The sequence below is a fragment of the Haliotis asinina genome, chromosome 2, assembly GCF_037392515.1.
Source record: "Haliotis asinina isolate JCU_RB_2024 chromosome 2, JCU_Hal_asi_v2, whole genome shotgun sequence".
NCBI lineage: Eukaryota > Metazoa > Mollusca > Gastropoda > Lepetellida > Haliotidae > Haliotis > Haliotis asinina.
The window spans coordinates 9,485,444-9,500,468 of NC_090281.1; the positions used below are offsets into that span (position 1 = coordinate 9,485,444).

General features: G+C 41.5%; 1 protein-coding gene across 1 annotated transcript in view; it reads left to right on the forward strand.

The window, feature by feature from the left end:
• LOC137272255 (C-type lectin domain family 4 member E-like) overlaps nucleotides 1-13,946 on the forward strand; it is a 56,675-nt gene extending 42,729 nt beyond the window's left edge. Inside the window, exons 2-3 of the mRNA XM_067804614.1 lie at nucleotides 12,569-12,752; nucleotides 13,729-13,946. Coding sequence (XP_067660715.1) covers nucleotides 12,569-12,752; nucleotides 13,729-13,946 — 402 coding nt within the window. The remainder of the gene's footprint in view (nucleotides 1-12,568; nucleotides 12,753-13,728) is intronic.
• The last annotated feature ends 1,079 nt before the right edge of the window (nucleotides 13,947-15,025 follow it).

Here is a 15,025-nt window from a genome sequence, read left to right on the forward strand (position 1 = left end):
CAACATGCAGTATTGATCTTAAGAAAGCCTACGATACAACCTGGAAGCATGACATTTTAAAGGATGTACATGACTTCGGTTTAAGGGTTTGTTTACCTCTTTTTATATCACAGTTTTTACAAGACAGGCAGTTTCAAGTTCGAGTGGGTTCAACTGTGTCTGACTATTATGATCAGGATCAGGGTGTTCCACAAGGCAGTATTTTGTCTGTAACACTTTTTTAGTATCAAGATAAATAGTGTATCCAAGGTTTTAAATGATTCAATTGATGGATCACTTTTTGTAGATGATTTTAATATTTCTTGTCGAGGTAAAAATATGCATACCATCGAACGGCAACTGCAGTTGTGCTTAAACAAATTGAATAAATAATGTCTTGAAAACGGTTTTAAATTTTCTAAGTCGAAAACCAATTGTATACCTTTCTGTAGAAAATACAAACCGTATAAAAACCCAGAACTGTTTTTAAATGGCACTCCCATTAAAAAGTTGTTAAGGAGGCCAAGTTCTTATTTTTGACTCACATTTAACTTTTCACCCCCATATCAAATCCTAAAATCTAAATGCCCGAAGTCTTCTCCACCTCTTGGACTCAGAATAAAGCCGTTTATTGCTGCTGCCGGCATTGACGTCTTTCTTCTCCTCCTTGGCGATTGGTTAGGCCCTAAGTTGACCTAACATTAGCACCATTTAAAAGTCCGAAACTAATGACTTACAATATAAACAAGAATGTAATCAATTAAAACATAAATATCACAATTATAAATCCTTATTTACAGATGGGTCCAAGGACGGTGGCGCAGTGGCTTGTGGCTCTTAAATATAATATGCTAAAGCAGCACTCAACAAATCTGTTACACCACTTCTTATATTATTTCTTATTCTGACTACAAAGCTAGCATTAGAGCTTAGGCTTGTGATCTGATGCAGAAGAAGTGGGAGAGCCAAGTAGGTATAAATAACTTATATGAAATAAAACCCTGGGAGCATGAATCGTGTTCCTTTTGCTCAACACAACACTTCAACCCTTACTTCACCTAGACGGGTGGTAGAATCGGCCTGATTCTATCAACCGGCTGGTCACGACAAGCCCTGTGCTACAACTGTGTAGTGTTGCACAAAAGTTTGAGAATTTTAAGTTGATATGTTTTAGTGTTGGCGAATTTTGAAACTCAGAATTTGGAAAACGTTACTGTTTATTATTGCCTAGAGTCGTGTGCCCAGAAGGCGGTGGCTCATGGGCCAGTCTGGTGGAATCATTAATCTATTAATTTTTCTGCTGTAGTATATCATCCGGGTATCCTTGGTGCTGCAAGCTTGTTTTTAGCATTGTCCTTGTGACACTCCGTGGTGGGTGGGGAGTTCGGATGATAAACCATATTACACTAACTATGGCGTATGAAACCCCAACAAAAAACCCCGAAACGTTCACTTGATATTGACCCTGTTGATAGTGACCATAGACCGTCTGCATCGATTGAGTATTGGCCGCGCTTCGTCGTGACTGAGACTCCTGACAAGACACCGTTAAAGTTGAACCCCTTTGCTGTATCCAAGGGTATTCAAGGTATTGCCTGGGGATGTGAAGAACATAAGACGTTTACGTTCGGATGCCCTGCTAGTTGAGTGCGGGAAAAACAGCAAGCAACCAACTTGATGAACATGAAATCTTTCGTGGGCATTCCGGTCACTGTCTCTGCTCACAAGACCTTAAACACTAGTAAAGGTATCATCAGAGATCGTGATCGATTGTTTGCTGACATGTCCGAAATTGACATAGCATCAGAAATGAAAGATCACGGTGTGCTGTATGTCAAGCGCTTTTCAACTTGTAAAAACAATGAAACCATCCAAACAAATACCTGTCTGTTTACTCGTTCAAATGCTCCCAAATCAGTGAAGGCAGGCTACTGTAACATTCAAGTTGGCACCTACATCCCCAACCCACTCAGGTGTTTTAAATGCCAGAAATACTTGCACATTGTCTGTTGTGTGTGCTCACTGTGGTGAGAAAACACACATAACAGAGGATTGTGACAGTGATTTCAAACTATGCACCAACTGCTCAGGCGACCATTCGTCATTTTCTACACAGTGTCCTATTTGAAAAGAGCAAATGGAGATCAACAGAATAAAGTTTACTCAACATTTCTCCTTTTCTGAGGCAAAAAAAAACGTGTGAAGAGGTCTGATCTTCCAGGAAGTTATGCTACTGTAGCAAAAACATCATCGGACTCTACCTCTAAAATAACAAAATCATCCACAGGCTGCCAGACTACCTTGACTTGGGTAAATTGCGATTCGCCACGTATACCCTGCTATATCATCCCAGACTCAGGAATCACTTCCTGTTACATCAAAGTCTTCTTCCGATCACAAATCATCATCATATCAGTCACACTCAAAGTCTCAATCGACATCTGATAGCCAACAAACTGTGAAAAGCCTAAGCCTGATGCTTCAAAACAAAGTGGCAGAGCTCCTAAAGGGTCACAAAATAAAATTCAATCGTTCAATAAATATGGGTCACTTGAAGACATGGACGTTTCTGAAAACGTCCATTTTAGGGTACATAGCTTGTCACCCTCCAAAAGAGTAGATCCCCAATAGAGTAGATCCCAATAAATCCCCCCCCCCCCCCCCCAAAGATAGTTTATTCCAATAATATTGTACAGTGGAACTGCAGAGGATTGAGCTATTAGTCCAAGATTTTACACCTTCAGCGTTATGTCTCCAAGAGACATACTGAAAGCAGATACATTTGACCTTCGTCATTTTAATTTTTTAATTCATATCATTGTTTTTCACCTCTGGGTGATAGGTCCACTGGCGGATCATCCATTTTAGTCAGACAAAACGTTATTCAAAGTCCTGTTTCACTTATTACTAATATGCAGGTTGTTGCAGTGAGAATTACTTTACATGTAGCGTTAACGCATTGATCTCTCTATATTTCGCCGTCTTCGACATTTGCCAAAACTGATCTTCAAGCTCTATATGACCAACTCCCGAAACCCTGTATTATAATGGGAGATTTAAATGAGCACAACCCACTCTGGGGTAGTGTAACTACAAACGCTAAAGGTAAATTGTTCGAGGACTTTTGTTCTGACAATGATTAAGTATTTATAATGATGGCTCCAACACATATTTACATCCTGGTACAGGGACTTATCCTGCTCTCGACTTGTCACCCACAAATTCAGAACTACTAAATGAATTCGAATGGTCAGTCCACGATGACCTCTGTGGAAGTGACCATTTTCCTACTATATTAAAAGCTGTAGCTCCATCTGATGTTCCTCCATCATCTTGGCGGAATTGTGAAAAGGCTAACTGGGCTTTATATGAAACACAGTGTGCTGAAAAACTTAAACCTGAACGTTTTATTGACGTTCCTGATGCTATGAAATGTTTTTCTGATGAACTGAATTCCATAGCTGATGAGTGTATACCAAATTCCTCTACAGTTCCACATATTCGAAAACTATGGTTCAGTGGTGAATGCAATCAAGCAAGGAAGGCAAGGAAAAAAGCAGAACATTATTTCCGTCGCCATCCTATGGTGCATAATTTAAATAAATTAAAAATTTTAAATGTCAAAGCGTGGCGTACTTTTAAACAGAACAAACGCCAATCTTGGCAAAATTATGTATCCAAAATAAATTCTCGGACACCCATGTCCAAGGTATAGAACATGGTCCAGAAGATTAAAGGTAAAGGTACTAAATCTACTGTCCATCATCTTAAACATGGAGATCAATTACTTACTCATAAATCAGATATTGCGAATAAACAGGGCGAAACTCTCGCTAAACATTCTTCCTCTTCTAATTATATACCTAAATTCCAGCAATATCAAAAACAAGAAGAAAAGAAAACTATTAATTTCAATTCTGATAATGGGGAAAAGTATAATGAAACGTTTTCTATTCATGAACTCCATACTGCTCTTGATCAAGCTCATGGCACTGCTACATGAGCTCATAACATACATTATCAACTCCTGAAGCACTTACCAGAATCCTGTCTTCAAACTCTGTTGACTATTTTTGATGACATTCACTTATATAGATCACCTGAGAGGATACGTAAGTCCACAAACGTTCAAAGTAAATTCAAACTTTCCACGTTTTTAATCGTACCATAAGTGTCTTTTTATTTGCATGGCTAGATTTCCCAAATTGCTGACGGCTGAGGGGATGATGTAAATCCAGCTAGGGTCCATTCAGGTAGCAAAGGTACTGTAAGTCCCCGTGGTCCCTAGTATGGTCATCTACCTTCAGTTGTTAGCAATCTATATCCCTCCCAAATTGCTGACGGCTGAGGGGATGATGTAAATCCAGCTAGGGTCCATGCAGGTGGCAAAGGTACTGTAAGTCCCCGTGATCCCTAGTATGGTGATCTACCTTCAGTTGTTAGCAATCTATAGCCCATTTTTATCTTGTATTGTCCTATATAGATAAATTGTTTTAGGTATAGTTACTACTTTTATATTCTCATCTGTGATATTCTAGTTGTTTTACTGTCCTTCGTTGACAGGTTTTTTAATAGACATATATTTCATTTCAGTATTAAATGTTCTCGTCACGATATGGCTGAGATATTGCCGATGTGACGTTAAATATTAACTCACTCACTCACTATATAGATCCCTCATGCGTTCGAAACATGATTATGGTTCCATCATATATGGTGGAGCCTGTCAAAGCAGCCTAAAACTACTTGATTCTATCCATCACCAAGGCCTAAGACTTTGCCTTGGTTCTTTTAGAACCTATCCTATCGACAGTCTTTATGTCGAAGCGGTTGAGCCTTCTGTCAACCAACGCCGTATAAAACTATCGTTACAATACATCACAAAATTAGCTTCTAATAAGTCAAATCCAGCATTTAATTGTGTCTTTAATCCTCTTTATGAGGATTTGTATACCAAAAAGTCTTCCCTTGTTCCGCCTTTTGGGCTCAGAATTAAGCCATTTCTTGCTGCTTCTGGCATTGCACTGGAAACTATAGCTCCTTCCCGTCTTCTTTCTTCTCCTCCTTGCTTCTGCCACTGTCATTGGATATACAACAATATCTTCTAGATTACCATATAATAGTTCTATTTTTACAGCAGAAGTTAGCGCCATATTAACAGCTCTTAAGTATATTAAAATACACCCTAAACGTAAACAATATATAATCTATTCAGGCTCTCTTTCTTGTCTTCAGGCGATTAAAAAATTATCATGTAAACATCCACTTTTAGTTGACATTATTGAATTGTGTAATAATCTTGCTATTGGCCAATACGACATCGTCTTCTGTTGGTTACCCAACCATGTAGGCATTTCAGGTAACATAATGGCCGATCTTGCTGCTAAGGCAGCACTCAACAAATCTGTGACACCACTTCTTATGCCGTACTCTGATTACAAAGCTACAATTAGATCGTATATCCGTGATCTGATGCAAAATAAGTGCGATGCCCAAGTGGGTGTAAATAAATTACATGCAACAAAACCTTATATTGGTTATACCCACTTGGGTTGTCAATCCAGATTTGAAGAGGTAATCGTGCGGTGATGTTGTATTGGCCATACGAGATATACTCATGGATACCTTTTAAAAGGTGAGGATCCTCCGTTTTGCATCCCTTGTGAGGAGAGAACCACGGTCAAGCATATCCTACTTGACTGTGTTGAATTCTCCATCATAAGGGATAAATATTTCAATGTAAAAACAATGAAGGACCTTTTTAACACCGTACATTCTGATTTAATGCTTGGATTTTTAAAAGAAATTGATTATTGAAATTTTGATTATTATGTTCTGTAGGTGAAAAACCTATTAGAGATTTATCCTCGCAGCTGAATGTAGGCGTGAATATCCTAGTTCAGCTGTTGGAGTTGCTCGACATTCCTAGCATCGAACCACGACCCCGTGACCCACCAGCCAGTGGAATTTGAGTTCACAGTGACCGGACATGCCAGAGGTAAGTATCTCAGAGGATGGAGGATGGACGTCGACAAAAACATTGAAGTCAAACCCCTGATCGCTGTACCACCCAAGAAGCTGAACTATATGGACAAACAGAAGACGGATGGCACCACTGAACATGCCCAGGCCTACTTCAGATGCAATCAAGAAGCCACGACTCAACCCAAATCCATCGATGCTTCCATCAATGCCTGGTTAATGAAAATATGAGAAACCCTGGAACGACATGATCTACCTGGGCATGGCCAAGTACAAATCTTTCAAAGTTGGGTCGTACCTGAATCTGCCTGATGGCGCGATTTGATCTGTGTATGCGTCCAGGCATTTCGGACAAACTTGCATTCGGACAGACTTTCCAGCTAACCCAGAGACGATGGGCTTAACTGGAATGGCATCAAACCCACTCCCATCTGCCAGTTCGTCAAAATAAAAAAAAACGTGTTCGGAAACACAATGATTGTGCACAGGGTAAGCAGGCCAGCTACGATTTCGAGAAGAAACAACTGGGTGTTCAAGACCATGAGGAACTTGAGAATATCCATCAAAGGCAAGCTCGAGATATTATCAAGTAAATCAAAGTACTGAAACTCATCGTCAGCCTGTTGTTCAATCGGAGCAAGATATTTAAAGATGACTTGGCAGTGCTGCACATGAACACAACGCACATTGTGTTCAACCGGTCCGTTTTCGTTGGGATGAATGTCCTCACCATATCCATGATGTAGGATTCTAATACTACAACATGCTGAAAAAGTAGTACGGTAATGGATAGGAGGTGCTGTGCATGAACAAGGATTCCTTGCTGATGGAGATGCCAACCAACGACGTGTTCGAGGACATAAGTGAGTGAGTTTAGTTTTACGCTGTACTCAGCAATATTCCAGCTGTATGGCGGCTGTCTGTAAATAATCGAGTCTGGACCAGACAATTCAGTGATCAACAACATGAGCATCGATCTGCGCAATTGGGAACAGATGACAAGTGTCAACCAATCCCGTTAGTCGTCTCTTATAACAAGCATAGTCACCTTTTATGGCAAGCATGGGTTGCTGAAGGCCTATTCTACCCCGGGACCTTCACGGGTCTCGAGGACATAAAAAAACACATGCAAGAAAACCAATGACCACAAAGTCAAAAAGGCAAAAGGCGTGGAGAAATACGTAGTAAAAAAGCACATCAAACACGTGAAATTCACGGAAGCCCTGTTTGGGAAGAAAATGTTCAAACACCAAATGAACATGCTGAGAAGCTGCGGACACTGAATTTGCTGACTGACGATCAACAAGACCTCACTGTCTTCTGTGGACACAAAACCATGGATCACCGTCAACGGACACAAACGCCTATCAACCAATTAATTGAACGCACACACTCACACGTGTATATATACATCAATGGAGAAAATTTACTACAGCTTGCTCAGGTACTGGAAAGACGCAGACGCTGTCATGAAACCTGTTAAAACAGCATGAGTCTTGCAGGAGAAAGCCAAAGTCTGGCTCAAAAAGCAAGCGATGTCTAGGTACATCCCAATGAGAAATTAGATATTTCGTAGACGTTGCCAGTCGCTACAAGGAAGCCAAACTGCTGACAACAGCCTTGAAACGCATATACAAACACAGTCGATTGACCTGGCCAGCCGTGTTGCAAGCCCACCCCAGACACAAGTTCATGGGAGCTGTGTCGCAACCGCTGGCCAAGTACAATGTCCAGGTGAGACGAGGTGTGGCTTGAGCTCACCACAGCCAAGCCATCATCGAGACATTCAATCACACCCTTTGCTTAGCGCCTGTTCTTCTATCAGTACTCGCACGATTGATGCACAAAACTGAAACAAGGAATGAGTCATATGCATGCTGAAAGTGGTGGATGTCATCAACAACGAAGTCACCAGACTTGTGGGCAAGAGACCCGTTAAAGCCATAAAAATAAAAACTGTTGCAATAAAACAGAGGAGAAACCATTACCAGACAGCGCCAGCATTATGTACTTGTACCAGCCAGGTGAATATGATGGAGACAGCAGACAACCTGCCACCGATCCAATATGGTCCATGAAAACCTACAACGTTGACCTGGTCAACATCAAAGACTGAAAACTGAACCTGTACTACCTGAAAGAAAGTCCTCAGTCCGTGTGTGATTGGCACTACCTTTTCACATCCTCACAAAAAGTGCACCCCCAATTAGGGTCATGCAGGTACACAGACATGAAACAGTGATGAATCATTCTTGCCAATAACTACTGTCAGAAACCCAAAACAGACACAAACACAACTTCAAGGACTGCCTTGCCTCCCTATCGATGCCCCGACTATCTTTAAATCCAACAACACGACTTGCAAGTGTGACACGACCACTGCATCAAAAGCAAGAAATGCATTTTATGGAAAAACAAAGACATTTAGTACATACCCCAGCTCCAGCTGGATTGTCCAGAAGAAATTGACTTCCCCAACTTCCTCCTGTTACTTATTTGACACGCACTCCTCCTGGACTCATTGGCAGCTATGAGAAGGCTGTGACTTGCACCTTCCAGTTGATTCCAGATGAATAACATTGTCTTATTAGCATCTAAAATCCGTTCTTCCTCGATCGACACCGTGCTCGCTTCCAAGTCCAATCTCAAAAAGTGTTTGGTCGATTTTAACCAAATTTTGCATGCAACCCTATAATTGTATAATAAATGGGGTACAGGACCAGGTTCATCCCAAGGCCCCAATTCTGAACATTGAGCCCTTTATATTTATATCATTGAATTTTCTGTCCCTTTTGACAGCAATGTGATTGTCAAAAATCAGGAAAAGTATGCTAAGTTTTCGGAGGTTTCGCCTTTGAAATATCCTGCTTGCATTCCAAGTACACTGTCATGAGACTTCCCATTGTTCTCGGTGCCCTTGGTTCGGTACCCCCTGATCTTCACACAGATCAGGAGAGTGCCCGTTTTCTCCACCAGGACCACAGCCCTTCTGGCGCTTTGGGTAATGCAGAAGGCCGCAGTGTTGGTGAGACTATGCATTCTGTGGAAAGTTCTTGGTGGGTTGAGCGGAATTGGGTGGTCAGGCTCGCTGACTTGTTTGACACATGTCACCGGTTCCCAACTGTGCAGATCGATGCTCATGTTGTTGATCACTGGATTGTCTGGTCAAGACTCGATTATTTACAGACCACCGCTATGTAGCTGGAATATTGCTGTGTGCAGCGGAAAACTAAACTCACCCATTCACTCATCTGTACAACATGAAAATAATGCCACTGGAATGCATTCACGCTTGCTCACTCATGCACACTTTGTCTCATATCATCATCACATAAAATTCCATGGTTATGCAGATGATAACCAACTCTACATAGGAATTAAACCAGCTAATGTTGAACAGGCAAAATATGCTTTCGAGAACTGTATCACTGACAACAAGATTTGGATGACCAACAACGTTTTGAAACTCAACAACGTTTTGAAACTCAACAACAGCAAATCTGAATTCATGATCATTGGAACCAGGCAGCAGCTTCGTAAAATAAGCGACTGTAGTCTTACCGTCGGAGATCAGTCCATCTGCCCCATGCCCCAGGTGAAAGACCTTGGTGTTGTTTTCCATTCTTCAGTGTCACCAGAATCACAAGCCTTCACAACAGCTAGATCAGGTAATTTCCACCTCCGCCGAATAGGAAAAATTCGCCGCTATCTGGACATTGACACGACCAAACAAACATTGACACGTTCAGTCATATGTCATCTCACGCCAGGACTACTGTAACTCCCTCGTCTCAGGAGCAGCAGCAATTCAACATCTCCAGCTTGTGCAAAACAGAGCTGCCAGGATCATAACCAGGACAAAATGTCAGGAACACATCACCCCTGTGCTGCGGTCTCTGCATTGGCTCCCGGTAAAGAGGAGAATACAATACAAAATAATTTGCATCACCTACTCAACCCTATATGACTTAAATTCACCAGCTTACCTGAAAGACATCATCGAAATCTATCACCCAACTCGTGCCTTGAGGTCTGAGAAAAGAGGCATCCTGAAAATGCTGCTGCACCAGCTTTGTGGAACTCTCTGCCAGTTGAACTGAGATCAGTATCTTCCATGGAAACATTTAGGAGCCAACTGAAAACCCATCTTTTCCTAGCTACCTACTAGTTTCTCCACTTTGTTTGCACAGCATTGGTTGGACATTAGGCGCTTAACAAATGCATTATTATTATTTACACATTAAGTTTGATATGCAGCAGAGAGGGTTTGGGTGATCCTGGCACAGTCAGCTCAGCTCAGGCCCTCACCCCCTCTACACGCAGCCCAGACAGCGAATGGGACTTCTCCCAGAAAACACTGCCTAGTCGAACCCACTAAGAACTTTTCCGGAGAATATGGAGGCTCCCCAATACTGCAGCCTTCTGCATTACCCAGATTGTCAGAAGGGATGTACTCCCGGTGGAGTATTTATCATGCTTTTCCTGAATCTTGCCAGTCACATTGCTGTGAAAAGGGACAGAAAATTCAATGATATAAATAACTTCATTGGCTTTATCAAAAAGGACAAGATCAGGTTTGTTGGCTGGAATTCGTCTCAGGCTGTATAATGGCCTATTCCAGAGAAGTTTATAACTGTCATTTTCCAGGACGCCCTGGACATGTTCAGGGTCGTACCATGGATGGACCTCGGGGTCAAAGCCACAGGCATGGCGGAGACGATAATAAAAGCAGCGAGCCATGCCGTCATGTCTTTTAAGATATGCTGTTTGTGCCAAGGAAGGACATCCACTGACAAGGTGTTGGACAGTCTCTGTAAATTCCTTGCAAAGACGACATTTCATATTGATATTTTCTTTAAGAATAACATGCGAGTGGGAAGTGACTGGTCCTGAGCAGCAAACAGGAAGCCCTCAGTTTCACATTTGAGACCAGCCGACTTCATCCAGGCGAAGGAGTCAGTTGGATTGCTGTTGTGTTCCACACACTGCATGTACACTCGGTACAATGGCTTCTCAGACAGCTTCTCTACAAAGGACCGACTCTGGGCAGATTTGGTAAAGGACTTCACCTGGTTTACTCCCATCGCTGTTCCGTCTAGCAGTACATCGCCATCAACAAAATCAACTTCAGACTTCAAATTGTGTCCAACAACCTTGGCACGCTTAAAATATATGTGGAATTCCTTGCTTTCATCGTGAGTCTTGACATCCATGACCAGAGGATCATCCGATAAATAAATATGTGCAAAAGTACACAATAAAATTCTGCCATGAAGAGCTTCCACATTAATCAAACCCCGTCCTCCAGAATTGATTGGCATGTGTAAACGATTAAGAGAGGAACGAGGGTGGTGTGCTCTGTTATCAGACATGATCCTTCTGGTCAGGCGGTCAAGACTCTGGATGTCTTGTTTTGTCCAATCAACTACTCCAAAGGAATAGGAGAGGACTGGCCCAGCATATGTATTGGTGGCTTTGACCTTGTTTCGAGCATTTAGCTCTGAGCTCCAGATTTTCTTTAAACGAGATTTAGACTCGGCCCGAAGTTTATCTTGAATGTGGGCATTCTGAAGCTTGTCTCGAACTTGCATTCCAAGATAGGTGTAGGCCTGATCTTCCACACGATGCTCAATAACTCCTCCCCCTTGTAACCTGACCGATCCATTATTGGTTACCTTGCCACGTTTCAAATGAAGAGTATTACATTTGTCGAGTCCAAATGTCAATATCATTAGAGAAGGACTCGACAAGGAGAACCTGTTCTTTCAAATTGGTCTCTCCTTTGGCAAGGAGCTCGATGTCATCCATGTCGATGAGTAAGAGGTGTTGGGGATCTGTGCTGAGGAGGCCCGGGATTGTAACCCTCTTTCCAGTTGAGCAGAAAGCTCAGCGGATTTAGAGACAGACAAAAAAGCAAAGGACTAAAGGAGTCCAATCGTGTATGTTACATAATAATGGTAGTGTGTTGATTTATTGTATAACTGGAAACATAGCAGCACCTGCAGCAGCAGTAATAGTAGCACCAGTAGCAATAGCGGTAATAGGTGTAGCAGTTGCAGTAATAAAAGTAGTAGTAACAGTAGCAGTAAAATAGTAGCAGCAGCTGCAATTCAAAAATAGCAGTAGCAGCAGTGGCAGTAATAGTTCTAGTACCAGCTTTGGCAGCAGTAGAAGTAAAAGTAAGAGGAGCAGCAACAGCACCAGTAGCAGTAAAAACAGTAGTAGCTGAAGCATCCCCAACAACAGCCGTAGCAGCACCGGCAACATTAGCAGTAAAAACGGTGCGGCAACAGCAGTAATAGCAGTAGAAACATAATGGTAGGAACAGCAGCAGTCTGAGTGTTTAGGAGGTAATGTGAACATAATGAGGCAAGGCGCTTCAACAGCAAGGAAAGACTTGATTAAATATGCTATACTACCATGGCAGATTGGAACCTTTGCAGGCCAGTTACCTGGGGTAGATTGTAAATCATGAAAGGAGCGAGGTTTACAGATAGTTCTTTCCATATGGCTCAAATGACTTGTGTCAGTGAAAGAAAGAATTATGGTTTCTTTATGAGATTTTATCATGCTTTATGAAACATGTCACTGGTCGTTATTTGTTCCCGCTCCTTGTCCGATCCAGTCGGGATATCTCTACAACCGGAGACTGAACATGTGTTATAAGAAGCACACAGACCTTAAAACATGGCCTCAAGCCAATACGGCATGTTCAGTAGTGGGCAACTACCTAGTCATCATCAACAGCACTGAAAGGAACCAGTTCATGTATGAGATTGCTGCAGATATTGGTAAGTTATTAAAAACAATCAGAAAGTCATTTTTGGTTTTAATACTAGATAATGCGTTAGTGGCGTGAGATATAGAAGCCTTGTCCTTTACGTTACGTTTCTGGACCACGTTTGAAGACTGCACAGTATGTTAGTCAATTGATATCTCAAGTAAGTAGCCTTTTGTTAGTTTGGAAGATTAACAAACGTATTTTCCCAGTAGCATGAAAACCTTTCCTGAAGTCAGAATAGAAATAGCAACATACATTTTACCCAGCTGTGCACATGGATAGGTCTATTAGGTAGCCGGTGATATTTGGAATTTTCGAACAATATATTTTTATAGTTTGTCTCGAAACAGATTTTGGGATATATCTGGAAAGAGTACAATGTTTCTTTACCCAGCTTGGCACATGGATACTTATACATGTGAACTAGTGCCTCGGGCCATTAATAATTCCACACAAAGTCCTTTTAATGTAAGTTTCAGAAAGTTAGACTTTGTAACTGAATCAATGGAAGCAGTGGATGACAGGAAAACCAAACAATTCATTATATCACAAGTTCAGCAAATGTTACTGCACCTTCTTGAAATATGTTGTACCTTACCTGTTCCATAACTTGATCCATGAAGTTCCGGATTAAATTGGTCTTCAACAAGAGGTGTCCCTGTTCATCTTCAGGCGTTGAGTGTCTTGATAATTGGACTTTGTCAGCTTGATATGGAGCTCTGGACGATTTATTTAAGTGGCATGTTTAAAAGTTGGGGAGTCCGATATGCACACACTTTATGGATGAACAGCTTCCTTTTTCAGGTGCTGCTTGACAAAGATACAAACGTTGCATCACCTGTATAAAAAAGAAGCTGATCATCCATAAAGTGTGTCCTTAATAAACTTTGGGCTAGTTTTTGACTTTTCAGGTTGGCTTGAGAAAACAACCTTTGAAATAACCAGTACCATCATGGTCAACGTTTCTTAGTACATTTTTATTGCAGGGCCATTTTGGACGAGTGGGAACATACTAGGACCATCCTGGAGATGGGGAGACAACTCTTCGGTTTCTGAACCCACATTCTGGGGCCCCAATGAGCCGGATGTAGGTCACTCAACCCACAAATGTTTGACCTTCTGGGAAGTGAATCTCCCGGACAGCTGGTACGCCGGTGACTGTTGCAGTCATGCCATGCCCTACGTCTGTGAAATAGCAATGTAGTTTCTTAATGATAAATGATGGGACACAGTCAAGATGTGGCACTGGAGGGTTGTCGTCCACGAGCAAACAGTGTCGGAATACTACATGTAACTATGTGGCAAAGCAAGTTTTAACCTTTTTGACGTATTTTGCATTATAATCCTTTGTTACACCTTAAATATATACTGAAGTGGCAGATTGCGATTCAAATTGTATGACTACAATGAACGTCTGAACAGTCTCAAGGATTAGCAGTATTAATTTAATAAATTAACCCTCATTCATATACCCGGGGCTTTTGAGGCTCACAGAGGTGTTTTCATGTTACCAAAACTTCTTAATTTCGGGTCATGTATTCTTCTAAAAGGCACAAATCTATAATTCTTCAAATGTATTAGCAGCAGACGTAAAAAGTTATTGAATTATTTAGCAGAAACATTTTTAATGACAGTGAAGTATATGCTGGGTCTGGTACGCCTAGGTAAATGGCTATTTTTCTAACTACAAATGGTCCATCTGCCGTATAGTGTATTTGCGTCAGTGGCAAATACACCACACCAGCAACGGGGGAAGATCAGGAAAAAGAAAAAAAATCACGTTTAGGAAAGTGATTCTTTTCTTTGAGGAAAGTGATACTTTCCTTTCTGACGACAGTTCGTCCGATAGTGATATCTTTCCTTTGGACTCTTCAGATGATTTGCTTTACAGATTCTGAATCTACCGAAACATCAGATGATGCTTCAGGGCATGCGTCTCATTCAGGAGACAAAGGACTTTATCTAGGACAAAACGGAGGAAGATGGTAGAAAAATCCTCCTGGATCTATGCTACAACCTTGTCCATGAAGAACACATGTTCACAAAGTATATTTCAGGAAACGCGGTGGACAACACTGTGAAAGTTTCTTACATTCATGGAAAGAAAGTTATAACAGATTAGGGAACAGGCGGTACAGAATGGATAGATACAGACAAGACGGAAATTTGGGTGCTCATTGGAATTCTACTGACACGTGTCCCTCTTGTGAGAGGTACACTGTCTCATATCAGATAAAAGTCTCTGATGAGTACGTTGAGGCTTGATGACAAGGAAACAATATG